The sequence below is a fragment of the Falco peregrinus genome, chromosome 6 (genome assembly GCF_023634155.1).
Source record: "Falco peregrinus isolate bFalPer1 chromosome 6, bFalPer1.pri, whole genome shotgun sequence".
NCBI classification, from domain to species: Eukaryota; Metazoa; Chordata; class Aves; order Falconiformes; family Falconidae; genus Falco; species Falco peregrinus.
The window spans coordinates 84,985,630-85,002,194 of NC_073726.1; the positions used below are offsets into that span (position 1 = coordinate 84,985,630).

At 48.9% G+C, this 16,565-nt stretch overlaps 1 protein-coding gene across 1 annotated transcript; it reads left to right on the forward strand.

Moving 5' to 3' along the window:
• Nucleotides 1-9,444: 9,444 nt before the first annotated feature.
• On the forward strand, nt 9,445-16,553 carry AICDA (activation induced cytidine deaminase). The gene is made up of 5 exons (XM_005234443.4): nt 9,445-9,543; nt 12,954-13,101; nt 13,608-13,878; nt 14,071-14,186; nt 14,483-16,553. Exons 1-5 carry the CDS (start codon nt 9,536-9,538, stop codon nt 14,534-14,536), a joined length of 597 nt encoding a protein of 198 aa, XP_005234500.1. The 5' UTR covers nt 9,445-9,535; the 3' UTR covers nt 14,537-16,553.
• The last annotated feature ends 12 nt before the right edge of the window (nt 16,554-16,565 follow it).

The window sequence follows — 16,565 nt, forward strand, 5'->3', positions numbered from 1 at the left end:
CTGTGCTCAATGAGGTGGCACGCAGCATTGCCCAGTGGGCTTGGGGGCAGTGCTTGGCCCATGCCAGCTCCCCTTTTCTCTTGCCCTCCAGTTCTCACACACTTTGGCTCCCTCAGCTGCCAAGCTCAGGATTTTCTGAAGGGAAAGACACACTCATCAGAGCAGGGAGGGGAGATGGCACCTCAGGTCACCGTGTGCGCTGTGGGAACTGCAACCGCATGTCTTGAGCTGGTGGCCGCTGGTTGCAGAAACAAGGAGAGGAAGAAGGGGAGTGCTGTGGGAAAAGTAGAGGAGGCTGTTGGAAGCAGCTGCCACGTCACCTAGAAGCTCCGTGTCACCTGGATCTTGTCCACAAGAACCCACAGCACAAATAAAACGTGTTGTCATCAGGCCTCCAAGGGTGGAGGGATCCCTCAGGAGCATTCTGCCGGCTGGGCTGCAGGCTGGCTTTGCAGAGGGGAGTGGTGCTTGCAGCCCGTCCAGAAAGAGCACCTCTTACGTAAAGAATAGCTGGGTTGAAACAAAATGGATTTTAGTTTAAAATTTTAAAAAAGTTGGTTTGTTTTTTTTTAAAATAAGTTTTTAAAGGTGCATGATCCCATAACGTTTACTCCTGGCAGCCCATGGTCTGGCATTGTTAGACAGTGTACATCTGTCCAGTTGTGAGCAGCCCCTTGACTGGGGCAGAGGAAATCTGAATTCTGTTTCTGGATCTCTTCTTCATCTCCTACTCTCTGATCTTCAGCGTATTGCTGCATTTCCCTCTGTTCCCTGCCATCCTCACCCCTCGTAATGTAGCAAGCTGGAATAATCTCCCACAAAACAGAGAGCTGGATTTTAGTACGTTAAAAAAAGACCTGTTCAAAAAGTGTGTGAAACATCATGAATGAATTTGATTGTCCACTTTTGCTCATAATGTAAACGTTTTTTTCAAATAAAGGTGTTTTCAATAATATAAATTATATCAGTTAAAATGCAAGCTGCATGTACACACTGCTACTATGTTGAAGTATGTTAAAAAACTGAATTGGTGAAAGTCATCAGTAGAGCAAGGCTTCACTTAATTAATATATTCACTTAATTAATAAATCCTCTTTCAGAATGCTGTTTTGGGCATTTTACTAAGATTGCAATTTCCATACAGATACAGCTTGTCAAAATCTAATAAACAAACATGGGTCTAAGTAATCTAATAAACAAACAAATGGGTCTAAATAATAAGTAATGTCAGAACTTACCTGCTTAAATATAAGAATAAATGTACATGAAGCTGTGCATTTTCAAAAATAAATGTCGTCGTTGAGATAGTATACCTTCTCATTTAAGATCATAGCAAAAATTATGTTGAAATTTACCAAGCAGAGCTAACTTCAAAGCTAATCAAATTGCTCAGAGCCTTGTCCAGCTGAATTTTGAGAAAGTCAGCAAGGACAGAGAATCCACAACCTGTTCCAGTGCTGCACCACATTTAAGATGGAGAATATTTTCGTGATGTCAGATCAGAAATTCCTTTGTTGCAGCTTTCATCTGTTGCCTCTATTCTTTTTGCTGTGGGCAGACTCTGTCCCCATCTCCCCCACAACACTGCTGCAGACAAGTGAAGAAAACAAGAAGAAACATTTAGTTCATACAAAGCCTGAGTTTTATAGCAAACCAAGGAATTGTAATTATTACAATTAATTCTCTTCCTTTGGTGAAACTGTGTTAAAAAACACAAAACATGATGAAAATCAATGGTTCAATTAAAGGATTTACATTTTGTGTCCCTGAAGCAGGACACTCTGTCTGTGCTTATACAGCATTTACTTTTTGTGCGCTGCCTTCTCAGCCTGAGGACACTTTCTGTTGCTGTGCCTTGGATTTGGTAGCCTTGGGTTTCACTGCTTTGCCCTTAGCTGGATCTTTGCCTTTTTTTGTCTGTCGGCTTTCGTATTCTCTAAGATCTTCATTGCTTTCTTGGCCACGGTGGCTGCCAGTTTCTTGGTTTTCCTTGGGATTTCCTTCACAGCCGCAGGTAATCGGGGCTTCTTGGCAGTGCCAGTCAAGGAACAGGTGGTTCTTGCCCTTTGCTGCCTTCTTGGCACCTTCCTCTTGGCTTGTTGTTGAGTTTGAAGGAGCTAGAAGTACCAAGCCTTCTTGTGCTGCTCTTGCCTGGCTCCTGAGCCCCAGCCTGGTGCAGCTGTTGTCCTGTACTGCGTTGCCTTCAGTTCCCTTTCAGAGTGGTGAGAGAAAGTTCTTCTGTGCTTCTTGGAGACAGTCATTGCCCTTAAATCAGCCCCGCTGGAGAGTGGGGGCTTGCAGGACTTGGATTCTCATGCCACCTTCTCCAGTGCCTTAGCTGGTGCCTTAGAGGCTGGAGCAGAAGCGGCACCTGCAGCGGCAGTTGCTTCAAACATGATAGCCAGCACAGCCTACCAGCGTGACATCTTGACCAAGGTTTTGGTTTCACACTGATGCACGTCAGCTTGCCACTTCTTGCACTGGGTGCCTTGCACCTACAAAGTCTTTGCACGCTGACGGCATTCCTGTGAGGCTTACAGCTCTGACTGTTCCCTTGTAGCACCAAAGCCAGATGGTATCAGCAAACACACCCACTGGGAAATGCTTGCACCTCAGTGTGTCCTTTGTCTGGTACCCAAATAGCACAGATCAGCTGGAGCAAGCGGTGTTGGCCATTATTATGGATTAGCAAATAAAACCTGTTTTCTTCTGCAGCAGCTTAGACTTGGCCTCCAGCCTAGTCCTCGCTGTGGAGAAATAGTTCAAGAGTTTCTTTTCTGCCTGGTGCAGTGTGAATGCAGTCGTTCCTGAGACTCTCCACATCGTGGTAACAAGTAATTATCTCATCAGCTCTGCTTGAGCCCCAGCACCATCATTACACCATTTCTCTTGGCTCCGCTGTCCATCAGCTGGTATCTCTGTAGTTTCCCTTTGGTTTAGTTTAGGAAAGGCATCTGAACCCTTCATAGTCTCTGCAAGCCCCTTTGCAATTTCTGTTCCCTGAGAGGGGCCCTGCTTCAGGGCAGATTTTAGCTCTTCAATCTGTAAGCTTTTTTGGTCCTGCTACCAGTTTTCCAAACTGGGATGCGACCAAGCTAGCCACCTGAAAGTAAATGTGCCTGTGCCCTACCCTACCGGTACCTGCACAGAAATGGTAGAAGCGATGAGTGGACATGGTCTTCCCTCACTGAGTACAGACTGGGGCAAGGGAAGTTAACTGGTTGTGTATGTGAATGCAAGGGCTGTATATTTTAGAGAGATATAGCTGTTCTGGGGGCATATCTGAGTGGCAAGCAGAAACAATGCTACAAGTACTGTGTAAAACCAATGGGCACCAGTGAATTAAAATTTCTGTTAATAATTCCTAATCGGTAGTTTCCCAGGTCTTTGTTTCCTTTTCAGATTATTCCTCTTCTTTCTCTCCCCTGCTTACTAGGAGCTTCTACCAGCCTTTTCATCCAAGCAGAACCCATGCTTTTGGCTGGACAAAATGGACATTTTAAAATCCTATGAAATTAGCTGGGAAGTTCTCAGATGCTCGGATACCCTCCCCTGCCTGGTCAGCTAGCTCGAGTGTGTCACAGCTCAGACCTCACTGCTTACAGCAGAAACTTGGGAGCCTCCCATGTGGTCATGGCTAAAGAATTAACTGACGCTAACAGTCAGCACAGCCAGGCACAGCAGTGCACTAGCAAAGAAGGAAGACAGCAGAGATACCACAGCAAAGGAGGAGATCCTCGTCATGTGTGAAATGAGAATCACTTTTCACCCCTTTCCCCCTCTCTCCATTGGCCTCAGGGTGGGTCTCCCATTCCATCCCCATTGCCAAGAGCACTGGGCCCCCTGGAAGAGGATCAAGGTGTCAGATTCTACTTTGGCGTTAGGGAGTGGAGGTTAGTGGTGACATTCCACAAACCTTCTGGATGTGGCCATTGATGAGAGCACAGGAGCAGCTCTGAACTCTGGGAGGAGGAAGTGAAGAAGTAGCAAGACTACCTTGAATCTTCTGAAAATAATTGCTTTGCTGATAAGAAAATTTTGTAAGATGCAAGAATACTGCTCATGAGGACCTCCAGACAAGGAAAACTTGTACAACTGCAGGGAACACGACACATGACTCCAAGGCAAGGAACATGCAATGTGCTGCTCTTTAGTGAGCTTCCAAGCGCTTCTATCCCAACCTCTCCTGCAAAGGGCTTCTCCAAAGACAACAGGGAAACTAAAATCAGGATTTACCACCCAGGCCCCAGGTGCAAGCTCTTTTTGCACCGGGTAGCGTGAGCTGCAGCAACTGCACAAACAGGAGCTAATAGGCAACTTTTGTCTGTGAAACCTTAACCGCAGCTAGAAGGTGAGTCTCATTGTGAAAAACTGTGGTGCAAAACCAAGTTTCTCCCCATGACTAGCAGATGATTACAGAGATATGAAGCCAGTGCCTTCCATTAAGGAGGGGGAAAATGCGATCTGGAGCAGAGTCTGGGATGCCCAGACCAGGGGGCTGAGCTGTAGGAGAACGGAGTAACACTAGAACACAGCCTGCAGCTCCCTGTGCAAAAAGAGGGTCTTCTCCAGGCCTGCGCAGCACGGCGGCAGAAGCCAAGTCAGCTGGGCAGGGTGCGCTGGAGGCTGGAGCTGCGCTGCTGTGGGAAGCAGCGAGGTGCAAGCAGCTCTGGTGGGTGCTTCCCCACACCCAGCTCTCAGCGTGGGGAAGGTGCATTCTGCTTTGATTGCAGACTCTGTTTTTCTTAGTGTAAATGAGATAAGCTGCCAACCACTTAGCCTCAAGCTAGAGCGGACACTTGAGGACAAGTGCAAGTGCTTGGGCTTTGGTCACATTTATCTGCATTCACTATGGGGGAGCCATTCACTAGGTTTCAAAATCCTCAACCCGATCCAGCCCCTTTCCTCCCTTCCTGCTGGTGATTCCAGCCGGTGTCAGTCACTGGTAGCAAGGGATGGAGCCGCTGCTGCCTAGAGACGTGGGAGGGGGGAGCGGAATTAATACAGGTAGGAAGAGAAAAAATTCTGGGCTCACAGAGTCAGGATTAAGGGTCATTAGTTCCTATAAGGAGGCTGAGGCTGGGCTAGCAGAGAGCTGCAGGGCAGGAATGAGAGGCACTCACAGGGTTGAAAAATGTGTACTCAATTCAATAGTTTCACCCTAATTTGCCTCATCCCCCAGCACCAAAACAAGCTCAACAGTGGAACAAAAATAAACGATGAGTCAAGTCTCCAGGTAAAGGTTTTGCAGTGCAAGCCTGGAAAGCCAAATTGCTAGTAAAACACATAATAACATATAATCTTAGCGCACACTCAGCAACCAGGTGCCCTCAATTCTTTATCAGTGGCATCATCTACAATCCTGCAGCATGCAGCAGTGCACAGCACAGGGGTCCAGGTTTCATAAACCTACACTCCCCGTAGCACTCCTATACACCTTGAACTCCTGCCTTCTCTCCTTCCCACTTCCGTCTCACAACCTGGGGTCCCTGCTCTTGTCTAACTTAGATGTAGCCTCAGTGACACTCACCCCACAGTGCTTCAGATTTGCATTTGCAATCCCCCCACTACACACACACCCTCCCACACCTGTGATGTTCACTCCAGGCAGACCTCATCCTCATCCTCATCCTCATCCTCATCCTCATCCTCATCCTCATCCTCATCCTCATCCTCATCCTCACAGCTTTCGTACATCTCCGTGGTGCTGCATATTCCACACCACCAAAGGCAGTGCTTGGTCATGCAACTGCTGAAAACTTCTCCCTAGGTATGGCATCCACAGCTGTGTCACAAGATGAGTTGGCAGCTCTAGGGACAAGGCCCTTCGCCCCATGTCCTAGGCAGCAAGCTGCTTCTACATCTACCATGGCTTTTTTCTTACACCCAGGACTGGAGTCATGCGAGTGCTCTGCCTGGCAGAGGTGCCTGAGCAAGTGTGCTACCGATGTGTTGGGTCTGTCGTTCAAAATAGGGTGATGAGTCTTTGTGGAATGAACACAGAATATAATGTACTGTTTGTATAATAAATAAGCACTTTAGTATATGCTTATAGTTAATATATGCTTATATTAAGTAAGCATATTACATTGTATGTGCTTATAATAAATACGCATATCAGCTTATTTATATGCCTGTGCCCAACTGCAAGGAACTCTGCTATTCCCCTGCTCAGGGTCTCGCTGCAAGTCAGTGTCTGTGGTGCATCAGCACTTGTGGAGCAGAGAAAGTTTTTCTGCTTGAGGTTTTCGCTTGAGGCGAGGGGAAGCAGGTGTCTGCGTTTCTTGTGTGCAGCCCAAGAACCAACCAAATGGTGATGTCGGCGCTTGTTTCAAAATGCGATTTCTGAGCAAAGGGTGAATGGAAAAAATAAATATGTATTTATATCGACACACACCAACACGCAGCTTCCTGTTGACTAAACAAGCAACCTCTCCTCTGCTTTGGGGCTAGGTAATTAGTTTTAGTTATTCACCACATTTTTGCTCTCTGATTTCTTAGCAATTCTCTTTCTGAATCTTTAGTAACAGTAATGGTGATACTCCTCCTCACCCCTTACACCTAACCACTGCTCTTCAGGCTGCTGTTATTTCTCTGCTGTTCTCACTTCAAGACAGGGAATAGAGCTCTGAACACAAGAAGCCTGAAGCAATGCTAGGACATCCTTCTGTGATCCTGATAAGCTGGAGCAGTGTCTCTTGCTAGGTAACAGCCCAAACACACCAGCACAGGACCCTTTCCAGCCTTCCCCACTAGCCTTTAACTGACCCGGGCTTTGAACAGAAGCAGAGATGGAGTCATCTTCAGTAAAATTGTTTTTCTCTGCCACCCATAGCCCCCTCACCAAATAAGTTTGCATTGAGCAGAAAGGAAGGAAAACCAGAGTGGTCAGCACCCCTCCTCGTGCATTAGCTCCCAGCCAAAAGGGTCGCACTGTATATTAAAGATTTGGCAATTTAAGGCCAGGGAGGAAGCTGGACTAGCAGCTAGATTAGGGTTCAGCAACCAGCAACCTTTCTATGGTTTTCCAAAATACTTATTTTTAACCAGAGCAGAGATGACACCTGCAAATGAGCAAGGTCTTGCCTTGGCAAGGTACTGCAGCTCCTGCTTTAGGCAGTCCTGCATAGCAGCTGAGGGTCCTTCTCCAACTGTCACCCTGGGCTTGCCATGAGACCCTAAAAATACATCCACACTAACACGTTTCTTCTCTGGGGATTAGAGCCGGAGGCACAGTACCGCTGCCACTGGCTTTGGGCACTCACACCTCCACTATGAGGGAAGTTGCTGGTCTAAACAAATGGCATTAGAAAGCCTACATCAGTATTTAGATTTGAGAGCCCTGCCAGAGAGTGACCTAAGTACAGTTCATCTGTTCATACGTTTGTTCGTTCTTTTTTGCCTCGGTGGAGTGCAAAGAGGGTCTCAATATTTAAGGAAAAGTGCTGATCTTTTAAACATGGAAGAGTGAATTCCATTTACAGGCAAGACCAGAGAAGGATCTAGTTAAATATTTTATGAGACTTGACAGGTTAAGCCTTTGAGAAAATCATTACGCACAAATCTAATTTATGGGGAACACCAGGCTGGCCATGAAGATATTTCTTGGCTCCTTTCAGAGCAGAAAATGTCATGTAAAATTTTCTGCAAGCTTTTGCCTATTGAAATTAGGAGCCACAACACGAATAAAGCTGAAACTACCTTAATTTATCTGATGGAACACAAACAGTTGTGATGTCTAAGAAACACATTTCCCAGGGTGTGTTGCTTTTTTTTCTTTTTAATGTCCTGTGTAACAAACATCCTTCTTGCAATACTGAAAGAAAAAACTAGTATGAAAGGGGGACAAAACGACTCTTGGTCTGACCTAGGAGATTTGTCACAAGGTGCTGCTAAGGCAAAGGCTGAAAGGGGCCAGCTGTTTCATTAACAGGAGCGTCCCCTTTGATTCTGTTCAGTAGGACAGGGATTCGCAAGGACTGCAGGCTCTTCCAGCTTTGGTCAAACACCAGCAGCCAGATCCCCAAAGAGGATAATTGCCACAACCCTTGAGACCGATGCAGCTGCCAAAATGTGAAGCCGCTGAGCATGTGCCCTACCCAGACGTTTCCCCAAGGAGTCGGACAGCCCAGCCCCGGCCCTTCCAGGAGTACTTCTTCTCCTGAAGTGTGCCATGCCAGCCGCTCTCAAAGACAAGTACGCTCAGAGTGCTGGGCTAGAGTCATCTGCTCTGTTCTGGCGACTCGTCTCTCCTTTTCATGTGTTTGCATATACTGGTTTCACACAGTCCTAGCATGCTGAAAGCCAGTAAAATTAATACGAAAAGTAAATCAAGCAGAGAAAAAAATATTAAGAACTACCCTAGCATGAGGTAAACAAAAGCCCTGTTTCTCAGCCATAGAGGCAGAAAGGGAGCAGAATGTCCCCCAGCTACCTCCTCAGCACCCTGCCCAGCCAGACCCGCTGCCCCCTCCCTTGGCTGTCCCCCAGCCCTGCAGAGGGGATGGGTGCCCGGCAGGGGCTGGGGGCGGTGATGGAGCACAGCCCGGGTGGCAGAGTGTGGTGTTAGCGGAGCAGAGCGTGTGCGTCCTGAGCGTGAGCCCGGGCGTGACGTGCAGCCGCACACGTGCTGGGCACAGCCGCCGGGTGGGGGGTCCCGGCAGCCACCCCAGCGCTGGCAGATCACAGTGCCGGTGCCATCTGCAACAGCAGGATCAGGCCCTGAGTCCTTCCCCGCTGGTCCCTTGCACACAGCTTTGCCCTGCAGGCTCGCCACCGCTCCTGGCATGTCAGCCTGGCTCAGGCACCCATGGCTGCGTTCAGGTGCCAAAGCGGGGCCAGGTGCTCCCCGTCAAACCCCGGGCTCTCCGGAGCTGCGTCCCTCTCACTCCTTCCTTCGGCTTCTGTGTCGCCCCTCGCTGCCAAGCAGCTGCCGGGCCTTTCGGGGGGACACAGAGGAGGGGGAGGCCTGCCAGCACTTTGGCATTCCCTGGGCTCCTTCCAGCTGGGCTCTGCGGGCGCTGTGCAGAGCTCCCTCGGCGGGCAGGGCTCGTCACCGTCTCCACTGCACAGCTGCGTGACCCGGGGCCCGCAGGGATGGTGTGGTTTTGCCCGCATTCACGTTAGCGGTACACGAGCTCCCAGGCCCCCCGCTAACCACCAGACAATGCTTCCTGCCTCATTATGTTATTGATAAAAATTCAGAATAATTTTGCAGGCAGGGAGGGCCCAGCGGGGAGAGCAGCGGGGGGGGAGGCAGCCAATGGGTGCTGAGCATCTTTCAGAACTGGTGCCCCTCCGCATCTCAACCCTCTGCTCTTCAGCTCCTGCAGCTCCAGGAGACCTTTCTAACTCCTCCCTCAACCACACCCCGATGAAACCCGACGGGGGGGGTGGGGGTGGTAGATAGGGGTGAATGGGGAGGGGACACAGGGGACAGCCCGCACTTCTGTACATCAAGTCAGAGGGGTGCACAGCCGGAGCCTGCGAGACAACCTCTCTGCAATCCCATCACCTGAGAGAGACCCTGGCAGTCATGGACAGGTAAAAGGAGTGCCTCCAGTTTCTTGCTCATATACGAAACAAGGGTCCTTCTCTTAGAATTAACCCGCTCCCCATTCAGTGCTCACTGTCCCTTTCACTGTTTGACTCAGTAACCTAACTCCCTGCCCCGTCCTGCTCTTGCATGTGCATCTCTGTGTCTCTCATTCTTTCTCTTTGACTGTCCGCCGCCCTGTACTCTTTTCCCTTTCTGTCATTTCTCTTTCTCATTACTATTCTCTGTTCCTTTTCATTCTTTTTCTTTTCTAGAAACAACAACAAAAAAAAGACAGCAGAAAGATGAATATTCAGATGCTATCTGCCACCTAAGCACCTCAATCCTTGCCCACTCTTCTCTCCTTATACACCTATTCTTTCTCTTGCAACAGATTTCTGTATCAGTCTCTTTCTGCTGCTCACACCCTTGTGCTTGTAAGCACAACCCGTGCCAGCACTGGACTGCTCTACTTGCACTGCCATTATGCTGCGAGCTAATTATTACTAATCACTCTCCACAATTGCATATCGTTCACACATTCAGGGGCCTTCACCCTGATTTGAGGATTGGCTTCATGGATCTTTATTTGAGGAGAAGATCTCTGTTCTGTCTACATCAGTGCCGGGTATAATCACAGCTCCTATGTCCTTGCTGCTTTCCCTTGAGCTATACTATAGCTATAGGAGTTGCTCATGTATCCAGCAGTTCGTACCTAACTGCACATCTGCTGAGTTGTTCTCCACAACATCTGTTAATTCATTGTTCTTCTTGTACCAGCCATGTTCTGAAATCCTCCCTAGCAAAAACCCCTGGGACAGTGAACTCCAGAGAGAACGGAAAATAGCAACTGATGTTAATGAACCATTTCTGGTTGAACAAAAAGCTCCTGTGACTCAAAATCGTTTTCACTTTGTTAGGACGGTGAAAAATAACTCAAGCGATCGTAATTTTCATTTTTCTGGGTTTTGGGGTCATTTCTTGTTCTTCACCGTTATTTGCATCCACATGCTGCTCTGCAGGGGCAAAACCACTGAATAGAGAAAAATGGGAAGAAGTAAGAAAACGGACAGTTAGAAGAAGAATCAGAAACATTTTGAAAGCAAATGCATTTGCCTAAAACTTCACAAAAAAGAGAAAAGGGAAAGCCTATTTTCCCTTAAATTTCTAATGTGTTGAAAAGCATTTTTCCTTGTGGGCTTTGATGAAACATCAGCATAATTGTCATTGTGTTTCACCTGGCTTATATGGTTCTTCAACGAGCGATTGCATTTTTCACAATTGCTCTGCTCTGTTTTCTGCGGTTGTGGCACCCCCCAGGTAAGAGCTTTGCAAGCCTCTGGCCTGTCGTACCTGCTCATTTCCCACATGATTCCCTGGGCTATCGTCTCTGGACAACCTGAGGATCAGTCACACATAGAAGGGGTGTCCCCTCTCCAGCACCTCTGTTACAGGGGAGAGTTTTTCCCACATCCCTGCAATAACACATCTAACCGGGAGAAGCCCGAGATGAATCACTGCTTGGCGGTTTTGTGAGGGGACCAACGTGTGTGTGTCTGTCTGTCTGTCTGTCTGTCTATTAGGGAATATACAAGCATGTTCATAACTGTGTAAATAGGGTGAATCTAAGGTGGTAGAGGAAGCAGGGTGGCTCTACGTGTAAGAAATAAATCAAAACTGATGATGAAGAACATGCAGTGGGTATGGGAAACACGCACCCAAGATGAACTGCCAGAGAAAGGGGTGATGAAATGCAGTGGGATCAGTTTGTGCTCTACTCCTGTCACAACCTAGAAACCCAGCAGAGCAGAGCCCTGGCAGTGCTTACAGCACAGACCTCCAAGAGCTGCCTGAGGCTCTTGCTGGGCTGAGTAACATGCCTAGAAGGGATGCTTTGCTCTCTGAGTGTGTGCAGGACTCTGCAGAGCCTTGTCTTCTCTATGGACTTTCTCCTAGCAGGAAACACGGCCACAACTCCCATGCGATCTACTGCTCCAGCAGCATGTCTGTATAGAGTGGCATAACTGAGTATGTGCACGCTTGCTCTTTCTGTGTGAGCAGCACAGGTATTTTTGCGCTGCAGGCTGAGGGTGACATGGCAGAAAAGAGGATGTGTGCAGGTAGCTTCTCTATTCGTGGGACAATCAGGGTAGCCAGGGTGCTTGTGGGAAGAATACGTCTCTCTGGCGATGTGATGTGAGGTGCAATAGCAAGCGCTACAGGAAAGCAAAGCACGTGCACTCGGTAACAAAAGGCAAGAGGATGTGCGTGAGGACATGGATGAGTGAGCACCTGTGGTGCAGTGGCCACGTGTGAGGGTGCACAATGGGCAGAACTCCTGGAGGAGCAGAGAGGATGGATGCTGCTGTTAGCTGGAGATTAAGTGCTTTGCAGTGCTCAAGCTTTATGGTGACATTGGCAAACAGATGAAGGGATTTTGCGTAAGAAACTTTTCCTTGCTTAGACTCTCAGATTTAAATTGGATTTAAATTCCTAACAAGCCTCAGTTCCCCTTTCCTACACCTCACTGGAGACTTCCCAGAAAACCCAGCTCAGTAGCACCTAAACCAACCCCACCTCCCTGCTGAGCATCAGTCTATCAGAGGGAAAAGATGACAGAGGACATGATTATTTTTAACCCATTCAGTTCTGTTTTGCATTGGGGGAGGTAAGTATCTCACCTCAATGAACACAGCTGTTCTCAGCTGCCTATCTGCCTCCACTTGGCAGTGAGGCTGTTAGATATGGCTCGTGACTACCTTACCCTCCCCGCGCTCCTACTGCCTTGTCCCGGCAGGATCCCTGGGCATGGGAGCAGGCTCTTGCCAGTCTTGGCATTTGTCTGATGGGGGAATGGTACGTGTGCCTGGCGGGGTGTCAGCGTGCCTCCCCCATTATATATTCTGTCAGCTAGTGTGTGGCGCCTTACCCCAGCCCCTAGCCCTGCACATTTTCAATCATACCCTCCTCAGTCTTCTCTAAAGAGGCTCTAATTCGATCCATCCCTTGCCCCAGTGGCTTTTCAGGATTTCATACAGCAAAAATAATATTTCTTGATGACTGAACTCAGACACTCTCATCTTCCCAGGTCTTCTCAGACACTTTCATCCTTCTCCCTCATTGGTGTCCACCCTTTGGATATTCTTAGATATTTTCACACTCTACCCAGCCATAGTTGCTGTTTGACTAATCACTACTAATTCACTTACTGTTTCCACTCACAAGGTCAACTGCTTCATCCCCACAGTCACGTCTGCACCCTGTCCCTAACATATTGTATGCAAATCACTGGTGCTCTTCTCGTACTGAGAGGCCTGGACATGAGGAGGATATTTTTGGTGCTGAGCCCTCAGCAAAGACATGGCCAACTGCTGGATGCAGGGTGGGGCTAGTGGAAATTCTCTTTTGTCTTCTGCAGCCTCCTGATGAAAAGGAAACTATTCCTCTACAACTTCAAGAACTTGCGCTGGGCCAAGGGCCGGCGTGAAACCTACCTCTGCTATGTTGTAAAGCGCCGTGACAGTGCTACATCATGCTCCCTGGACTTTGGATACCTGCGCAATAAGGTACAGGGAACACCTTGGCATCTTGTTCTTACATCCATGCTGAGGTGCATGCAGCCCCAGTTGGCCTGGGGCAGCAGGGAAAGGAGGGCTGCGACAGCACCGAGGGTGCTGGCACACACGTCCATGAGCATGGACACTGCACTGGTGCGTTCTGTCTAGGGGATGCAGCCTCCAGGTAAACCTGTACTTTTTGCTACCTCCGAGTGTGTCAGCAGCAAGACCTCCATACTCCCTGCTGCTTTACCAGTCTACCTACTTTTCTGCTTGGCTCCCACACATTCCTCTCGTACGCACCTACACATCAGTGCGCCACTGAGCTTTTCTAGCCAGTCTTCCACTTGAGTACCACTGTGCCTTCTCCCTCTGAGTGCTGACCCTAGGACCTACCCCCAACGTTTTTTCTCCTTCCCTCACACCCTACCCAGCTCACTCTTCCCTCCTCACCCCTCTTACACCCTGCTCCCCCTCCCCACCTCACTCCTTGCCCCTCTCCCTCTTTCATGAAGATGGGCTGTCACGTGGAGGTGCTCTTCCTGCGCTACATCTCAGCCTGGGACCTGGACCCAGGCCGCTGCTACCGGATCACCTGGTTCACCTCCTGGAGCCCCTGCTATGACTGCGCCCGGCACGTGGCCGACTTCCTGCGCGCCTACCCCAACCTGACCCTCCGCATCTTCACGGCCCGCCTGTACTTCTGCGAGGACCGCAAGGCAGAGCCCGAGGGGCTGAGGCGCCTGCACAGGGCCGGGGCCCAAATTGCCATCATGACTTTCAAAGGTGAGATGCGCAGGCGAGAAAGAGATGACGGAAAGCTAAGGGGGCTTGGGGAAACCCAGCAGGGTGGGAGAAGCTGGGACAAGGAGCCCAAGAAGAGAACGGCAGGATGTGATGACCTAGTATCCTAGGAGAGGTCAGTGTCCTCTCTGGGGCAGGCTTGAGCACTCTGTAACTCCCCCGTGCATTGCACAGATTACTTCTACTGCTGGAACACATTTGTGGAGAACAGGGAAAAGACATTCAAAGCCTGGGAAGGGCTGCATGAAAACTCTGTCCATCTGTCCAGGAAACTTCGACGAATCCTCCTGGTGAGGGCCAATTTTCTTTCTCCTTCCAGTGTCTCTTCCCCTCAGCTTCTTCCTCTCTTCCTCACTCTTGTTCCTTTCTGCTCTAGCTGCCCATCTCCGCCATCTGCCATTTCATTCATTCCTGTCTTCACTTTCCACATCCCTCATGCCTCTCCCCTGAATTCCTTCATATCTGCTCATTCTCTTCCCCTTCTTCCACCTTTCATCCCATCTCCTGCGATTCCTTCCTCCTTCCCCATCTTCATAGGTTCCTGCTCACTTGACAACTGACCTACCATCTATATTTTGTCCTGCAGCCGCTGTACGAAGTAGATGATTTGCGAGACGCCTTTAAAACTCTGGGACTTTGAAGTGAAAGTCATCATCAATCAGAAGACTTTACAAACACTTGATCTTTGATTTCCAACTCTCTCCTTACAACAGATCTTTCTCTTCTTGCCTCTTTACATCTTTCTTCCTTCCAGCCCTGTGACTAGAGATAAGACTATACTTACTTTTTCATTTCCAAGGAGAATTAGGCTGATCTTCTAAAGACACATTCCCCAGACTCACACCTCATCCATTGCTAGCTGGGAATAGCCAGGACTGCAGTGACACTGCCAGAGAGCGATTTGCCCTCCCTCAGTCCCTGCAGAGCTAATTCAGGTGGTCCACTAAATGGAGTTCTGGGTTTAGCCTTGCCCAGGTGGGAGCAGGCGGCCCGCAAAGCCGTTTGTGCGAGTGTGTTCTCACTGGCACTGCACGCACCGCACTGGATTCGTGAGGGCGTCGGGGAGCGTATCTCCTGGCTCCTCGAGCTGCACTACACTGAGCTGCTCTGTGTCCTCCCCTGTGAAACGGTTTCTTTGTCCTTCTGGATGTGGGTAGGAAGTTGAAAACCATCACTATTTAAGGGGTATAGCCTATGTCCTAACAGCAAAATTGGCTGGTTATTGGAAAGCTCAACTGAGAGTATTGAAGTGAGTCCTGGACAGCCCAGGTAGCTCAGCTTGCAAACTTCCCTTGAAGCCAGCAGGTTTTCTAGGTGGGTTGTGTGCAGGCCCGGGCCCTGTAGTGCCTCCTGCCCAGAAAGGAAGAAGCTTCAGTAGCTGTGGGTCCAGGTTTCGTGACCTAGGAGAGGTTGAAACTAGACAATAAAAGGCTAAAATGAAAGCAGAAGATTTGATGGCCAAAATTTTCAAGTGTGAGCTGCAATTTTGGGTGTCTAGCAAGATATTTCCAATGCAGAAATAGGAAGTCCACTCAACCTCTATTAATTCTGATGAGAGCTGTGGCAGCTCAGGGTCAGTACTGATCAGTGCGTGGACATCCCACCCAGCCAGGAAAGGAACCACCAAGGCACCTCACCTCTGCAATGTCTTTCCAGCGTACATCTACTGGAAAACACACTTCATTTCCACATTGCATTGTCCCTCAGATTCAATTTCTCATTCGTGTAGGCTGAGGCTGTGGCGTTTTAGATGGTGTGTTGACATCCAGATCAGTTACCATGTGTTTCTTCACACACCTCAGGGAGGAGCACCACAGCTCTCACTTCTGGAGTACTTTTCATCCACTGAGCATTTCCTCTTAGATCAGACCTGCAACAAACTCCCTCCCTAGCCAGGTGTCCTCTGCTGGAGGCACCTTACCAATACCACAGTGTTCTGTTTTTTCAGGCATTTTATTGCCCATAATATGGCCAAATATGACTAGTTGGTGACTGGACTGAGAGCTGACCAGAAAAAACAGCTGGCATGAGCAAAGCTTTACAGCCTGTAGATAGGTATCTTCCATAGGGGGCAAAATCAAAGCATCCTTCTGCCTGGCAGTCACTGTGTTTCCACTAGAGGACACCATCAGCACCTCGTCTTGGGGACACAGTCTTTACCAAGCTGAAGATGCAGGTTCCTAGTACATGCCTACTCACCACTGCCTTCCCACTACCTAAATTACAGATGGATCGTCCTCTGCAGTCTAACCTCCTGAGGCTTTGCCAAGGCTAAGTGTTTCTGTCCCACATTCTGAGGGTGCTCTGTCATTTCCTTCATGATGGCTGTGAATTCTCTGCTCCATCCTGTTCCGCTTTCTGGACAGGCTGGAGGCTCCTGTGTTGCTCCTCAGAACACCTCCTCCGGTGGTAAGCCAGCCGCCGGAGGACAGCAGAGAGACCTGCTCCCACAGTGCCTCCTCCTGCTAGGAGAGGTCACAACTGAGTGCGTCACAAGCTTCCTACAGCTTCAGGCTCCTGAGACACTCTCAGCTCGAGGAATTTCAACCAGGAACAGCAATGAGAGTTCTTTGCAAAGCATTAATTTGCAAGCATGGCGTTGTATATTTGTTTGATATGGTGGATATTATTTATATAAATAAAGGTCTTACAAATGAGCATCTGGTTTT

What these genes read in the sequence shown, in the direction of transcription:
- AICDA (XM_005234443.4), top strand. An exon ending in TTGGATACCTGCGCAATAAG is followed by an intron (nt 13,102 to 13,607) that starts GTACAGGGAACA and finishes TCTTTCATGAAG; the next exon opens with ATGGGCTGTCACGTGGAGGT. An exon ending in TGCCATCATGACTTTCAAAG is followed by an intron (nt 13,879 to 14,070) that starts GTGAGATGCGCA and finishes TGCATTGCACAG; the next exon opens with ATTACTTCTACTGCTGGAAC.